The sequence below is a fragment of the Crocuta crocuta genome, unplaced genomic scaffold (assembly GCF_008692635.1).
Source record: "Crocuta crocuta isolate KB4526 unplaced genomic scaffold, BGI_CrCroc_1.0 scaffold27, whole genome shotgun sequence".
Taxonomy (NCBI): Eukaryota; Metazoa; Chordata; class Mammalia; order Carnivora; family Hyaenidae; genus Crocuta; species Crocuta crocuta.
Window position 1 is genome coordinate 1,399,474 of NW_027532250.1, and position 14,726 is coordinate 1,414,199.

The 14,726-nt window shown below is 52.6% G+C and overlaps 1 protein-coding gene across 2 annotated transcripts in view; it reads right to left on the bottom strand.

Moving 5' to 3' along the window:
• Positions 1-13,378, bottom strand: part of RAE1 (ribonucleic acid export 1) — an 18,815-nt gene extending 5,437 nt beyond the window's left edge. The window contains exons 1-8 of one of the 2 annotated variants that reach the window (XM_077778279.1): positions 13,204-13,378; positions 11,027-11,123; positions 10,361-10,465; positions 9,268-9,360; positions 4,885-4,971; positions 3,812-3,898; positions 3,621-3,692; positions 2,538-2,645 (exon numbers count right to left, since the gene is read on the bottom strand). In XM_077778279.1, coding sequence (XP_077634405.1) covers positions 2,538-2,645; positions 3,621-3,692; positions 3,812-3,898; positions 4,885-4,971; positions 9,268-9,360; positions 10,361-10,465; positions 11,027-11,116 — 642 coding nt within the window. In that variant the 5' untranslated portion in view covers positions 11,117-11,123; positions 13,204-13,378. Of the gene's footprint in view, positions 1-2,537; positions 2,646-3,620; positions 3,693-3,811; positions 3,899-4,884; positions 4,972-9,267; positions 9,361-10,360; positions 10,466-11,026; positions 11,124-12,527; positions 13,074-13,203 lie in introns of those variants that run through there. The other variant, XM_077778280.1, reaches the window with a different exon arrangement.
• Positions 13,379-14,726: the final 1,348 nt, after the last annotated feature.

Sequence of the window (14,726 nt, forward strand, 5' to 3'; positions counted from 1 at the left end):
CCCGAGACCGACCCACCCACCCACACTGGACGTTGCATCTTCCGTGAGGAGTTCAGGAGGCGCAAGGGCTGCATCAGAGCCTGGGATGAAGCCACAGAGGAGTGAAGGTGAAGAGCGGTTTCTGTTACTGGGACGCCTGCCAGAGCACACGGATTTCCCAAGTAAACCGAAGAGTATGTGCTGGTTCTATTTCTGTACCGTTTGCCTTTTTTTGAACAAAAAGCCCATTACTTCTGCCAGCAGAAAAAAGATGAACGGAGAGAGACAAGAGTCTGTGAGTTCCCAGAGGCGGGCAGGCGGTGCCTCGGGCGCTCAGCTCGGGAGCAGGAGCCGCACGCCTCTAGGGGGCTCCACCGACCAGAACACACCCTCGCGGCGGCTGAGGCAAGAGCTGCCCGCCTGCCTCAGCAAGTGAGAGGCCCAGGTGCCTGGGAGGCAGGAAGTGAAGCCGGGTCAGACCAGGTTTTGTCAGGAGCCGGGGACTGACCCAAAAGGAAATGAGGAGCCACCACTCTTTTCAGCAGGTCCGGCAAAGTGAGATGCGCTGTTGTAAGAGCGAGCCCCCCAGCCCCCCTCGGAGAGACGGAAGGAGGGCACACGCAGAACCCCTTACCGTCACTCAAGGAGACTTGGATTAGAGGTGGTGGGAGGGAAGGAACAAAATGAACAGATCCCCAAACACCTGCAAGGCCGAAGCGAACCCGCAGATGAGAGAGACAGGCGGGAAGGGGGGGCAGATCGAGGACGGCCTCCAGATCTGCAGCAGAGGCAGCAGCGGGTGGATCTCACGGGATGCGGGGCACGCGGGGAGGAGCAGGCGGGGGGCGGGAGCAGGGCAAGGTCAGGTTTTCGCTCAGCAAACACCTACAGAAGCCCTCCGCACGCCAGGCCCGGCGCTGGCTGGGAAAGACGCAGCCACAAAGAGAAACCTTGGCTCTTGCCGAGTTTACGTTCCAGTGGGCAACACGAGACAAGATACGTAAAACGTATTATGTGTTTATCCGTGAGGCATACGCGCGCACACACGTAACTTTGGGAAAATACCAGGGAGAAGCCTGAGGAGGGGTAACCTCGAAATACGGACCCGCAGACACCGGTCCCGGGTTTGGCGTGGGCCGGGACGCGGGGCCGGGACGCGGGGCCGGGACGCGGGGCTGAGACGCTGGGAGACACGCAAAGGAGCTGTCAGACCATGGGAGTCCCCGAGGGGCCCCGGAGCCGAGGTCTGTAGGGCATCTGGGTCCCCAGCCCACAAGGTTTACCTAAGTGACAGCAGGGACGGGAGAGGAGGGTCCTGCTTCAGGAGGGAAGGGGGCGCGGCCAAGGGCACACACCGGGGAACCCAGCACGCGGCAAGAGGCGAGGGAGCCGAAGTAGCAACCGCGCGGCAGGTGTGAGGCGGGCATCGCAGGGACCAGGGACGGGACACTGGAGACCACGTAAGGACAGTGGTGACTCCTGCTCAGCGGGGGGATCGGCTGGTCCGCGTGCACTGGAACCCCTGGCGAGGAAGAGCCATCGGTGGCCAAGCCAAAAGCGGTTTCAGGAGAGTCGTGGGGGCAGAAGTCTCAAGGGAGCCGGGTGAGGAATGAGTGGGAGGGAAGAGGGCGCATGTGAGACGCTGAACTGCAAAGGAAAAAGGGGTCCGAGTGGTACTGAAGATGTGGGGCTAGTGCTGGTTTTCTCGGGCGAAGGAGCCTGGAGCATGAGTCCGGGCCGGCTGTGACATCGGGGGGGCGGGAGTCCGAACCCCCCCCCGCCCGCTGAAGAGGTGCGGACCCCTCCACAGTAGGCCTGCACAGAGCGCACCGCTCACCTGCCTGGCGGGAGAAAGGCCGGGAGCGGTGCGGGCGCAGGCAGACTTCTAGACTCGGCGGGAGGAGGAGAAGTTCCCCACCACTGGCTTTACGCTCCCTGAGTAGGAGCCGAACGCACGTGCGGAGACAAAGGTTGGGGAGGGAGAGCCTAGGGGTTCGACGAGCGAGAAAAATCTGCGTCTGCGGCAGGTGAGCTGAAGAGAAAAGCCCGGTAACGGGGCATGACGAATGCACAGCGGGGGCCAGAAGCTACGCGCACGGTGGAGTCCTTCTCGTTCCGTAGGGTCCCGCTCCCCGGGGCGCGTCTGGAGAGGACAGAGCAGTCGGGCTTGTCCAGGGACGGACAGTATTTACTCACTAAATACTTGCTTGTATCCTGAATTTCACCCCCTCTGAAACTACTTCTAGGGGCACCTGCGGGGCTCGGTTGATTGTGCATCCGACTCATGATCTCGGCTCACGTCACGATCTCACGGTTTGTGAGCTCCAGCCCTGCGTTGGGGTCTGTGTTGACAGATCCTGCCTGGGATTCCCTCCCTCCCTCTTCCCACCCCTCCCCTGCTCACGGTCGCTCTCTCTCAAAATAAAAAACTTTAAAGAAACAAACTACAAGAAGAAGCTGCGTATAGATGTCTGGAAGTTCAACCGGGCCCAGCCGTGGGCCATAAGGCGTGTGCAGCACGTGCTCATGAGCGCATGCGTCCTGGCCGCGCAACTCACCTGGTGCTTCAGCGGGGATTCGATCCTCCTGAACTCAGAAGGCTGATTCTCTAACTGGTAGACAATCAGTCCCCTCTCCGCAGTCGCCACCACGGCCATAGGGTAGATCTAGGGAACGGAGGGAAGGGCTGTGCTTGAAATGAAGGACTACGGCTTTTTTTTCTTTTACACCAAACTATCAGATCAAATTTCTTTTAGAGCCAAAAAAGTCAGTCTAGATTCTTTTTTAATTTAAAAAAACCACCGGTATAGACATGTTTCGTGAAAATCTAGAGCAACCATATCTGAAAGCACAACGTCCATTTTTAAGAGGCTCGTGTTTTAAAACCGTAAGATATGATCATTTGGCAACTACACTGAGGAACAGGGAAGAAACGAAAGGCGCCTACCCCCTTCACACGACAGCTGTCGTTACCACCGGTGCCCCCGGCCGGCGCTTCCCCAGGCACGCGCACGCACAGGCGCGTCGGGCGCTCATACGTAAGCTGTGCCCTCGCTCAGGGTGTGTGCTCCGGGAGGGCGCGTGCGGACCGGACAGCACCCCTCCCACGCCCCCCACCGGGCTCAGCTAACCTGCCGGCCTTGCTGGCGCACCAGCTCACACCCAGGCTCCGTCTTGCTCTACAGAACCAGAGCCATCTGCGACTTCACTTTTCTCACCGTGAACTCCTAACAGCGCGATTACTGGTAGTTGGCACAAAACTTTAAGACTTATAACCAAAGGGACAGAGAAAAGGTTCTTCAGTTTCCCTTCCACTCACAGTCCCCATGGACCTGGTGCCACCTGCAAAGTCGCCGCCAGTTTTCCTACAGCCGCCAAAACACATTACATACTGATGACACGTGGCTTCCTGCACACGTTCAATTAACAAGTGGCAAGAAACCCCACCAGCCAGGATGCTGTAATTCTGGGACCAATGCAGCATAAAAACCTCCTGATTTAAGACGACAGGCGATCAGAGCTACATCCTCTGTGCAGTTATAAAGTCTGACAGATTTTTAGATGACCCTCTAGTTGCAAGAGGTCATAGCATTTCTGTTTCTCTTGAAAGAATAACTTATATCAACTCGGAAATTCCTCACCACGTCAGCACAGTAACATCTTTCAGGGAGCTGCAAAACCATCATAGGATTGGATGATCGTGTGTCCCAAAACTAGACGCAAAACAAAAACAAAAACCAGTAAGCGACCCTTCAGAGCTTTAGTCCAAGTAGCTTAAGAACAAAAGTCCCTCCTGGTCAGGCCATGCCCTCCCCCTCAAGGCGTGTCATACCTTCAAAGTCTTATCCCAACTCCCAGTCATCACGCAGCTGTAGTTTGGTGCTTTGATCCAGTGGATGGTTTTAACAGGAGCATCGTGCTTTCAAGAAATCAAAACAGATGAAGACAAGTGTAACTATGTGCTAAACAGCTTCAGTTCTGGAAATCCAGAGTGAACTTGAATATTGAGGTCACCCCAAACAAACACCAAAGGATATCCACGCCTCTCCCATGAGCGGACCATCCGATTTAACCGAAGGATATCTAACTACTTACATTCTGGTAAGTGTGAAGTTATTCTACCTATGATTAGCTAGCGTGTGAGAGTAAAAGCAAGGCCTTTCCGAGGGAGGAGTTCGGAGCTGACTGGGAGGAGTTCCACCAGCCTTATTTACTGACTAAGGGCTGAGAGTTAAGAGACGGAGGACACGCTTCTGGCACAGCCACACAGCTGGGACCTTGGAGAGCACGGGGCCTTCTCTGAAAACATTTCCATGTCGGGGGCCTGGGGGGCTCAGTCGGTTAAGTGTCCGACTTTGGCTCAGGTCATGATCTCATGGTTCGTGGGTTCGAGTCCCGCATCAGGCTCTGTGCTGACAGCTCAGAGCCTAGAGCCTGCTTCGGACTCTGTATCTCCCTCTCTGACCCTCCCCTGCTCATGCTCTGTCTCTCTCTCTCTCTCTCAGAAACAAATAAAACATTAAAAAAAAAAAGAAAAGAAAAGATCTCCATATCAAGAGGCCCTTCTCGACAGGTCAGGCCCCCTGGTTCCTGGCTCTCTTCCCTTCGTTACTTCTGCCTTCACAGTCTTTCCACGGAGCATGCCCGCTGTTCCCAAGCAGGCTCACAGCGCCACAGGTGCATGGGTGCCCCTCTTACTCACTGCTGGGTCTCTACCCCGACCCAAAGTGCCCGGCATACAGCAGGCACTCAATAAATACTTGTCCAATGAGAGAATGTCCAAATACAGCAGGTAAAAGGCAAGCCACACACGGGTGCGGGAACGCCAACCCCGTGGGTGTTGGGGCCGCGTGCACCAGCCTTCTGCAGGCCGGCTGAGGACCTGGGCAATCTGTACTCTATTACCTGGGCGATCTGTATTGCCTGATTACTGTTGAGGTCCCACATTTTGGCAGTTTTATCGCACGATGCTGTAAATACTTTGCTCCCATCCTGAAAGAAAATTGAGAAAATTTGTCATTCTAAAAAAAAAAAAAAAAAATAAAACACTGTCAACTCTGTAAGTTCCTTAGCGACTNTATTTTTTTAATGTTTATTTTTGAGAGACAGAGCATGAGCGGGGGGGCAGAGAGGGAAGGAGACACAGAACCTGAAACAGGCTCCAGGCTCTGAGCTGTCAGCATAGAGCCCAACGTGGGGCTCGAACTCATGAACCATGAGTTTTAAAAGTATTCAAATACAGGGGCACCTGGGCCGGTTAAGTGTCCGACTTCGGCTCAGGTCAGGATCTCACTGTTCCTGAGTCTGTGCTGACAGCTCAGAGCCTGGAGCCTGCTTCAGATTCTGTGTCTCCCTCTCTCTCTGCCCCTCCCCCACTCATGCTCTGTCTCTCTGTCTCAAGAAATAAACAAACGTTTAAAAAAATTCAAATACAGAACTCATTAATTAGGTCCAATATAAAGAAGCACAAGATAATTTTAAAAAAGAAAAGTACTAAATGGAAAGTCCAGACCAGTGGTTGGCCGTTTTTTTATTCAAGGGCCATTTATTTAGTAAACATCTTAGTCCTCAGTGGCCTCCGTTGCAACTCCTTAAGTGTTGCACTTGAAGGCAGCCACACGCATTATGTAAACAAATGAGTGTGGCTGTGCTCCGATAAACTTTATTTACAGAAACAGGCAACGGGCCACACCGGGCCCATGGGCCATAGTCTGCTGACCAGTGACCTAGATTATTTCATTTCTGGTTCCAAAGCTCAAAGATTTACTGCCGTCCTTCCCTAGCAAGTTTCTTCCCATATAAAGTCACCAGCTCTGCAACTGAAAGAAAAGATAAAACCTGCCTCTCTGTTAGTGAAGACAGAGGGTCCATAAACCCTTAGAAGGTACCAACGTATGCAATTGTTCCCGACACTGAGTGACACGCTGGCCTCTCGACGGCCTTAGAAAAGGCCCATCCGACCAGCGGTGATCAGCACCGCGGAGCGGCAGCTTGACGGACCCCAGCGAGCTCGTAGACGGGAGGCTAATCTCCCCAAAGGCCAGGGCCGAGGGCAGCACTGGCCGGGGCTCTCCACCCAGCTGCTGTCCACGCCGCCTTGGCCACCAAATAGAGATGTCCTCAGAGGGGGAAGCATCACCTTCACGGAGTTTGGTTTTGTGCCTCCACGGTCACTCAGGCTCCTCCATGTTTCTGTGCCGTGACCCACGCGCCGTCCCCTCCTGAAGGCTCTGCCCCGCCAGCCCCTCTCCCTTCCTGGAAGCCCATGAGGGAGGCCGTCAAGCACATGGGCCCTGTGGCCAGGAAGCTCTGGGTCTGGGCCTAGACTCAGCCATTCACGATGTTCCCTCAGGCAAGTGTGTCAACTGACACCATGCCAGTCGCTTTATGTGCATGTAATCTAGCAGTCACAAAGTCCTGCTACCTGGAATTCTATTTGTTTCTATAGGTCTGTCCTAAAAGACCAGAAATTCCATGAATATGGTATTTGCCTACCTGGCCTGCTTTATTTTCCACTATACCCCAGGGTGATAGCTTACTAGAGGAGTGTGGTAATTACCTGCTGAATATTATCTGTCGTAATTACTATTATTACCTTCATTTTACAAACAAGGAAGCAGACAAGGAGATTAAGTAACTTGCCAAAGTCAAGGCACGGAAGAGTTAGAACCCAACTCTGAACCTAGGCCTGGACAACACAATGCTCAAAACACCAAAGGCATGTGTGTAGTTCGTTTCTCTAACTCGTCTCCTCAGTGATGGCACCCCTCCCCAAATTTACAGGGCCTTCTGCGTTCCCCACACCCCAGCGCCAGTACCCCCGGCCCCTCTCAGAACCTCACTCACTGCATGAGTTCCCTTCGTTACGGTGCTAGATTCCTACATGAGATGATGCACGACTTAGAGAAAGGAAATAACGTGTCTTCATTTTTATAAAATCCCAAAAGCCACTCAATACATCTGGGCAACAGAACTCCTCTACTGGTTAATTCTACTTCTTATCTATTTCATAAGAAACTTTACATTCTGATCCACTATCCAATGAGAAATAATAGACACGTAAGATAAATCAAGTATTTTAAATCTACTCAAGTTGCTACTTTTCCATGTGTAAATTAAAGATAAGTTGTGGGGCGCCTGGGGTGGCTCAGTGGGTTAAGTGTCCGACGCTTGATTTCAGCTCAGGTCATGATCTCACGGTTCGTGAGTTCAAGCCTCATGTCAGGTTCTGTGCTGACACTGCACAGCCTGCCTGGGGTACTTTTTTGGGGAGAGCGAGCATGCACGTGAGCAGGGGAGGGGCAGAGAGGGGGCAGAGGATCCCAAGGGGGCTCCACGCTGACAGGTTGACGGCAGAAGAGACCAACGCAGGGCTTGAACTCACGGGGCCCAAACTCATGAACCATGAGATCATGACCTGAGCTGAAGGTGGACACTAAACCAAAAGAGCCACTCAAGCACCCCCTGCCTGGAATTCTGCCTCAATGCCCTTCCCCTGCACATGTGCTCACTCTCACTCTTTCTCTCTCTCAAAATAAACTTAAAAAAAAAAAAAAAAGTTGTATCTGTAATAAATTGTTTCCACAGATCTATTATTAGTCTCTCAATAACCCAACCAGATACACCAAGAAAACACTTTCCAGTGGCAACAATGCTCCAAGAGGCCTCTCAGCTGACGACAGAGATGGGGGCCCCTCTGGCTCCTCAACCGTCTCGAGATATTTATAAATAGTAGACTCATTTCCCAGTTATAAATTAAATAGGATCTCGTCGATGTATGGTGTAATTTAAAAATGACAACATAGGAGTAATGGGCAATTTCTCATAGTTAAACATATACTCCCCAAACGACCCGATAATCCCATTATTGTTTACCCAAGAGAAATGAAACCTTTTGTTCACAGAAAGTCCAGGACGCAAGCGTTCACAGCAGCTTGATTCCTATGGACCAAAACGGGGAACGGCCCAAACAGCCCTCTCCTGGTGGCCAGGTGAGCTAACGGGGACCCGGCCACACAGTGGGACAAACTACTGGCGTGGCCACCTGCACGGGGCTCCACGGCGCACATGGAGTGAAGGGGCGCGGCGGTGCGGGGCTGTCAGCACGGCCTGCGCAGGCCGAGCCCCGGGCCCGAGAGCCACGGCAGCGGTTTGCAGGCGCTGGGATGGGGGGAGGACGCGCCCACACAAGGGTGGGGGGCGCAGGGGGGTCCTGGGGGCTGCCGTTCTGTTCATTCCACCACGACTCTCTGCGGGTCTCAAAAACTGACAAGACTCTCACGCTAAAAAGGTTCCATTTCCTCGTCCGCAAATCATACGTGATGAACCTGACTACGCGAACGGCACAGAAGGCCCGGGAGGGGCCTGAAGGCCTGGCCTCCGGAGCGCGGGGGCACATCTGGCCGCCCCGACAGTCAGGCCCTCGTCCTTGCCTCAGCTGGGCCCGCAGCAGCAGGGGTGGGACAGAGAGGCTGAGCTGTCAGAGCCCCGGCCCCTCCCCTCCCCAGGGGACGGCCCGCTCCACCACACCCCCCTTCCCTTCTCTGCTGGACCTTGTGAAAGATCCGTTTAAAGCCCAAGGCAGCAGCTCAGAGCCAAATACACTTGAACATGTTGGTTTATGTGACTGATGTTCAGGATTTAGGAGGAAAAAGAGAATTCAAAAACTCTAAAAAAAAAAAAAAAACTTCAAATGTTTGTTAATAAAAAACAATTGCTTTTTCCTCTAGGATTTATCTTCTGGGAGACTAAATTTCCAATCTTAAAACAACATTTATGGCATGAAGGCAGGAAAGGTTTCCAGAAATTATTTAATCCTTTGCTCAAAATAACGTCAATAAAATGATAAAGTTTTAAAAATTTTTTTTAATGTTTATTTACCTTTGAGAGAGATAAAGAGACACAGTGCAAACAGTGGGGCAGAGAGAGGGAGACACAGAATCTGAAACAGGCTCCAGGCTCCTAGCCGTCAGCACAGAGCCCGACACGGGGCTTGAACCCACAAACCATGAGATCATGACCTGAGCCAAAGTTAGATACTTAACTGACTGAGCCCCCCAGGCGCTCCTAAAATAATGAGGTTTTTATGCAAGAAGAGCTTTCAGGTTAACTAAAGCTAACGTTAACTACCTCGGGAACATCAAAACGTACTACACTTACATTCAGAAACTCAGAATTTCCAACAATGTGTATACATACGTGCTGTTTGTGGTTCTTGTTATATAAAAGTTAGAACGCTAACTCGTGATTTTATGTTGCAGAAAACACGAAAACTTGAACGAGACTCACATCGCTCCAGCAGACATCAAGCACAGGCCCCGTGTGCATCTGCTGGGCTTTCGGAATCGTCTGTCCGCTATCTTGAACTTCCCAGCAGCGAACCTGCAGCATATGACAAGTTAGTGCAAACGGATCCACAACGCACCGCATGCAGTTAGCACCTGGTGACCGATGGGTGCAACGCAAACACACAGAAACTTCTCCTGTCGACTGAGATGCGGGATTTCTCGCAGGTCCTGCCATCACCCTCAGAGACCCGCAGCAACGTACAGACTTCACAGCAGCACGTGGAAGGTTTCAGCTTATCTCTGCTGGGACCAAGCGTTATCCTTTTATGCTTTTCGTTTCTGTTACCTTGACAGAGGCTATCACGCAAGTCTGAATTTTATCTGCTTAGGAGTGTGGCTGAATGGTTCAAGTTCACACTAAGGGCCACTGGCACTCCTTCTGTGAAGTGCCTCTTCACATCCTTTGCTTATTTTTCTACCAGAGTTTTTATTTTTCTTTTTACACACTATGAATTGTTTTTCTTTCTTTCTGTACACCATAGGTTAAGCTTAACAGCTACACAGGATCTGTACTTGATCTGAAGTTAAACAAGCTTAACACATGCCTTCAGAACATTTTCAGGATACCTGGCGAAAAAAATTATGAATACTACCCTGGATAACAGTCATTCTCAGCGATAACTACATTGATCTGGGAATCCGTGTCAAGTTACTGATAAGATAGGAATTTTTTTTAAGGTTTCATCTATTTATTTACTTATTTATTTAAAGTAATCTCTGCACTCAACGCAGGGCTGGAACTCACAACCCCGAGATCAAGAGCCGCGTGTTTCACCGACTGAGCCAGCCACGCCGCCCCAGAGTAGGAATTTTTGAGTGACGCATATGATCACACTTTCTTACAGAAATCACTGTTAGCAAATGAGGTCTGTCCACTCAGGAGGGCCACACCCTCTAATCAATTTCTTTAGAAAGACCATGAGTAAGCCTTACCTCTACTTCATTCACTTGGGAAAGAATGGAGCCAAAAGGAAAGCTAACCTTGCCCTTACAAAGAGTGAGAGGACTTGAACATGCACGTAAGAAACACTTACATCATTAGCCCACGATCCTGCAATAAGAAAGTTCCCGGGCAAGGTTGGTGGGCTAAAAGATAGACAACCAATGCTATCGTCTGGAGAGGATGTTACTTCAATATCCTGGGGGAGGAAAAAGTCAACGTTACAATGTATGCATCATCAATTTCATTCAAAATTGTTTTCTTTCTCACTAAACACTCAGGGTAGACTTGTCTCGTGTTTAAGAACTACATGAACCGGACCTCTCTTACTTTGATCCAAAAGAGGAAGCCAGTGGAAGGGCCGGCGGCGACGGACCAGACCCAGCACTCTCAATGAAATGCCCATAATGAGATTTTCCAAGCGACGGCCCACTGGTTCACTCTGGCCTCCAAGTGCTTGATCAAAGTCATCGCCGGCCCCTACCCCAGAGGAAATTCTAACTCAGCAGTCGTGGGCTGGGCCCTGGGAGCCCACAATGTCAGCAAGCACCACGGTGACTTAAGAGAGGAGGAAAGCCGGGGGACCCAGGACAGTGGCGCCCTGGACGGTTTCTGTGCTCCGAAGTTTGCAAAAGTGAGGCTAGACCAAGTTTCAGAGCCGTCGCCCCAAAGGAGGCTCCCACGCCATCTCAGCGTCTCTCCCTCCCTGCGGACACCCCGGGGAGCCCCTGCCGGCAGGTCCCGTGAAGCCTTCCGGTACCTTCATAGGGTTGTGGTTGTCCGTGCTCGTGCTGCCGAACATGCCGGTCCCGCTAGTTCCAAACCCCGAGGTTGTTCCAAACAGGCTCATTTTGGCCCTAAAAAATAACGGTTAGTGTTAGGGACAGGCCCTTTCTCCAGTAATCAGGATCACTGGGGGCTAATTTAAAGCTCATTAAGTCACAGACGGGGAATAAGACTCTAAATGACTCGATGCCAGGTTCCTCTCTTCTAAAGAGATGTAAGTAGAAGTAAGTGCTTTTTAAAACTGAGCTTTCTACGCCAGAGCAGTTCCCGTACACCCCACATCCAGCTTCCTCGCTTGCCTCACACGCTTGCCACCATCAATAAACCAACATGCCACGGCAGACGTTTCCAGCCCCCGGCTAGAAAACAGTTTGTGCGCAGTCTGAGACGCTGCACGTAGCACCAGGAACAAGCAGCCCACCCGCCAGAGCCCCCCCCCCCAGGTCACCACTCAGTGAGAGCTCACCTTCTTCTTACTAATTTCTACACCAGTTTATTTAGGTCAAAATCTCCCAATGAAGTCGCTAAGAAAAGCGAGCCATGCTGGCAAAGGTCCAGCAACTTCTCTGTAAAAGAAGTTTCAGAGTTCTCCACCAGGTCCGCCTGAGACCAGAAAGGTCTGGTATCACATCCTGGACAACACAGAACGGGGAAACTGCCAGGGATTCTGGGAAGGCATCTGGGATTCCCAACTTCGGGAAGAAAGCAAGCGCCGGCCTACTTGGTCAGAACAGCAACGTGCACGTGAGCGTCTCAGAGGGCAGCTCCAGGCGAGGACGCTAAGTGTGAGCGCTGCACAGGGCGCCCCGGCTCCCCGCACGAGTGAACACGGAATAACAAGGCCAGAGTCTGGGAAATGAGAGCTCACTCTGCCTGGATTTTCTCATCCACGAAAACAGAGTCACTAACAGCCACTGCACAGAATCACGAAACCAAGCGAGCCCGCATGCACGATGCTGGGGGAGCACATCTCTGCCACGAGGAACACAGGGAAGGAGCCAGGGTCGTGCAAGCATGGACATGGACCTACGGGTCACGTGGACTACGTGGACTACGTGGACCATGGGTCACCCAGGACACCGGGACCCCTCACCGAGTTCAGGGGGCACGTGCACAACCGGAACCCACGTCCCCGCCTGCGCCACTCTCTGCGTCGCAGCCAGGCTGGCGCCCTTCCCGCGTGGACCCAGCACAGCCCCCCCCGACCGGGAGCGCTCCCACCATCTGCCCCTTCCGCCTGGGGGGATCCGCCCTCCCCAATCCTCCCGAGGTCTGGCTGCATCTTCAGGCCCCAGTTTACAAGTTGTCTCCGTGAACTTCTGGAGGGTGATGGAAACGTTCCAAAACCGTGGTGGTGTTTGCACAACCGTATCAACCTTCCCAAACTCATCACAAAGGACCACTTTAAAAGGCTTCTAGTAGGTGAGCTGTTAGTTCAGTCAGGCTGCCAGACCCGTCTTTTTCTAAAAGGTCACCTGCTCAAGAGGCGTCTCCGCTCTGCTCATTGACCATCTCCAACCTCGGATGGCTTCGCCCTGCCCTCTTCGTGGCACCTGTCACGACCTGGTATCGTTTGCAACCAGGCTCCTTCCCAGGAAAAGCTCAGCTCCAGGCCACACGCGCGACCCTAAGCACAGTGCCTCGGCCACGGTGGCCGGTGCCGAACAGATGCTTGCCTGGGGGAGGCGTGTCTCCGTGTATCCAGTAAACACTCAGCAGAGGAGGCCGGAAACGGAGAGGCAGATCAGTTTCAGAGAGTGGCAGTGCAACGAAGAAAGGTTAAGGCGGGAGAAGACTAAAGGGGATGGAGGCCCTTCCGTAAAGGAATGGTCAGGGAAGGCTTCTCCGAGGAGGCAGCACGCGTCTGATACGCCACACCTGTAACAGGGGAAGGCGGGGGCGACAGACGCTGCCATAAACTCCGTGACCCTGCCCAGTGCCTCAGTTTCCCCACAAGAAAGACGAAGGGGGTTAGACTCGAGGTGACCCCGAGGCCCCTGCCAGCTCTGAAGTCCCTCCCAGGGGCCGGTAACGAAGCCCGCTAGCCGGCCGGCTCGCGCCGCAGCACCTGGCTGGGGGCGCACTCCGCCGGGGGGCCCGGCCGTGGAGGCGCCATGGCCGCGGAGAGCGAGGGAGCTGCACGGGGCCTACCTGAGAGTCGCGCCGCGGCGGGGGGCAGGTGGCGGGGAGCGGGAGGAACTCGGGAGCCTGCGAGCCCGCTCGGGCGAGGAGGTGGCGGAGGCGGGGTGGCGTGGACAGAAAACCCAAGAGCCGAGATACCCTCACGCCGGTGGAGGAAACTGCCCCAATTACCGCGGAGCCACCGCGCATGCGCCCTGGGGCCACTTCCTGTATCGGCCGGAAGGCAGAAAAGAAAAAGGGCTTCCTCTTCTCGCGAGACGACAGCACATGCGCAGAAGCGCTATTGACGCCGAGAAGTAGTCCCCGTGCCAGCAATGTGCGGATTGGTCGAAAGTTGGTGTGGCCCTCCCGCAAGTTGCCAAGCGACCGTTTTAATACATTCGCCGCGCCAGCCCGCGGAGGGTAGTTAGTTATTTTCTCTTGAGAATTAAAAATCTAGCAGAATTCTGATTGCCGCCAACTCAAGTCCAAGGCCAACCTCGGAGAAGCTGATGGAATGGTGCCCGGGCTGCGAGGTCCGCCAGCCCTGAGCCCTGCCCTGGCCGCCTGTTTGCCGTCCGGGACTCTTTGGGCCTCAGTTTCCTTCTGTAAAATTGGCATAATGATGCCTGACTTCCAGGAAAATTCTTAATTGGGTTCAAGTGAAGTAACACACATGAAAGACTTTTGCTAAGTGTAAGATTCCATAAAAATGCTAAGGGGCTGTTATGACACACACATAGACACGTGCCAACTCCAAATATTTCAGCTGGTTGCTGAATTTCTGAAGGAGAAAAGAGGGAGGGATCTCCTGGCTCTGGGACATACACTGAATCTTCTCGTTGGCTAGTCAGTGTGGTCTGCGAACCAGGAGCCTTTATATATCTGCAGCCGTTATAACCCACAGGATCTTTTAATAAAAGTCAGAAGGTCCAGGAGGAGCTGAGCAAATCCCCAGCTGAGCACCAAGAGTCTAGATGAGGTCTTTGGAATCGTTTGGGGGACATTATGTAAAGCTCTGCTGCCTGGGCCTCGCTCTCTAAATCAGATTTCTGATTTAGTTGATCTGTCGTGGAACAGGGGGTTAATAGTTTTTATGAGCTCCCCAGGTGATCCTAAGAAGCAGGCAAGATTGAGAACCTTTAGATGGTGATAACAATAACAATAGCTCTTTCGAGCACTAGATGTTCCATCTCCTGTGATTTCCAGAGCAGCCCCATAAAGTACTATAATCCCCAATTTATAGAAAGGGAAGCGAGGCTGAGCGAGTAGCCTACTTGCCAAAATCCCACAGCTGCTAAGCAGCAGAGCCGGTGGAATCCGTCCAGTACCTCGCTACCAGCATGATCTTGGAATCGTCTCTGACAAGTGCTCCCTCCTCAAGGACGCCTCTCCTCATCATTCCCAAAGGGTCATCTCATACTGTCTCTGCTTTAAACTCTCAAAGCCCCCTCTGTGCTGATCATATTCTGCCCCGTAAAACAGCATGCATTTGCCTTGTCTTGCTTGCTAGATTTTATCTTTTTTAATTTTTTTATGTTTTATTTATTTCT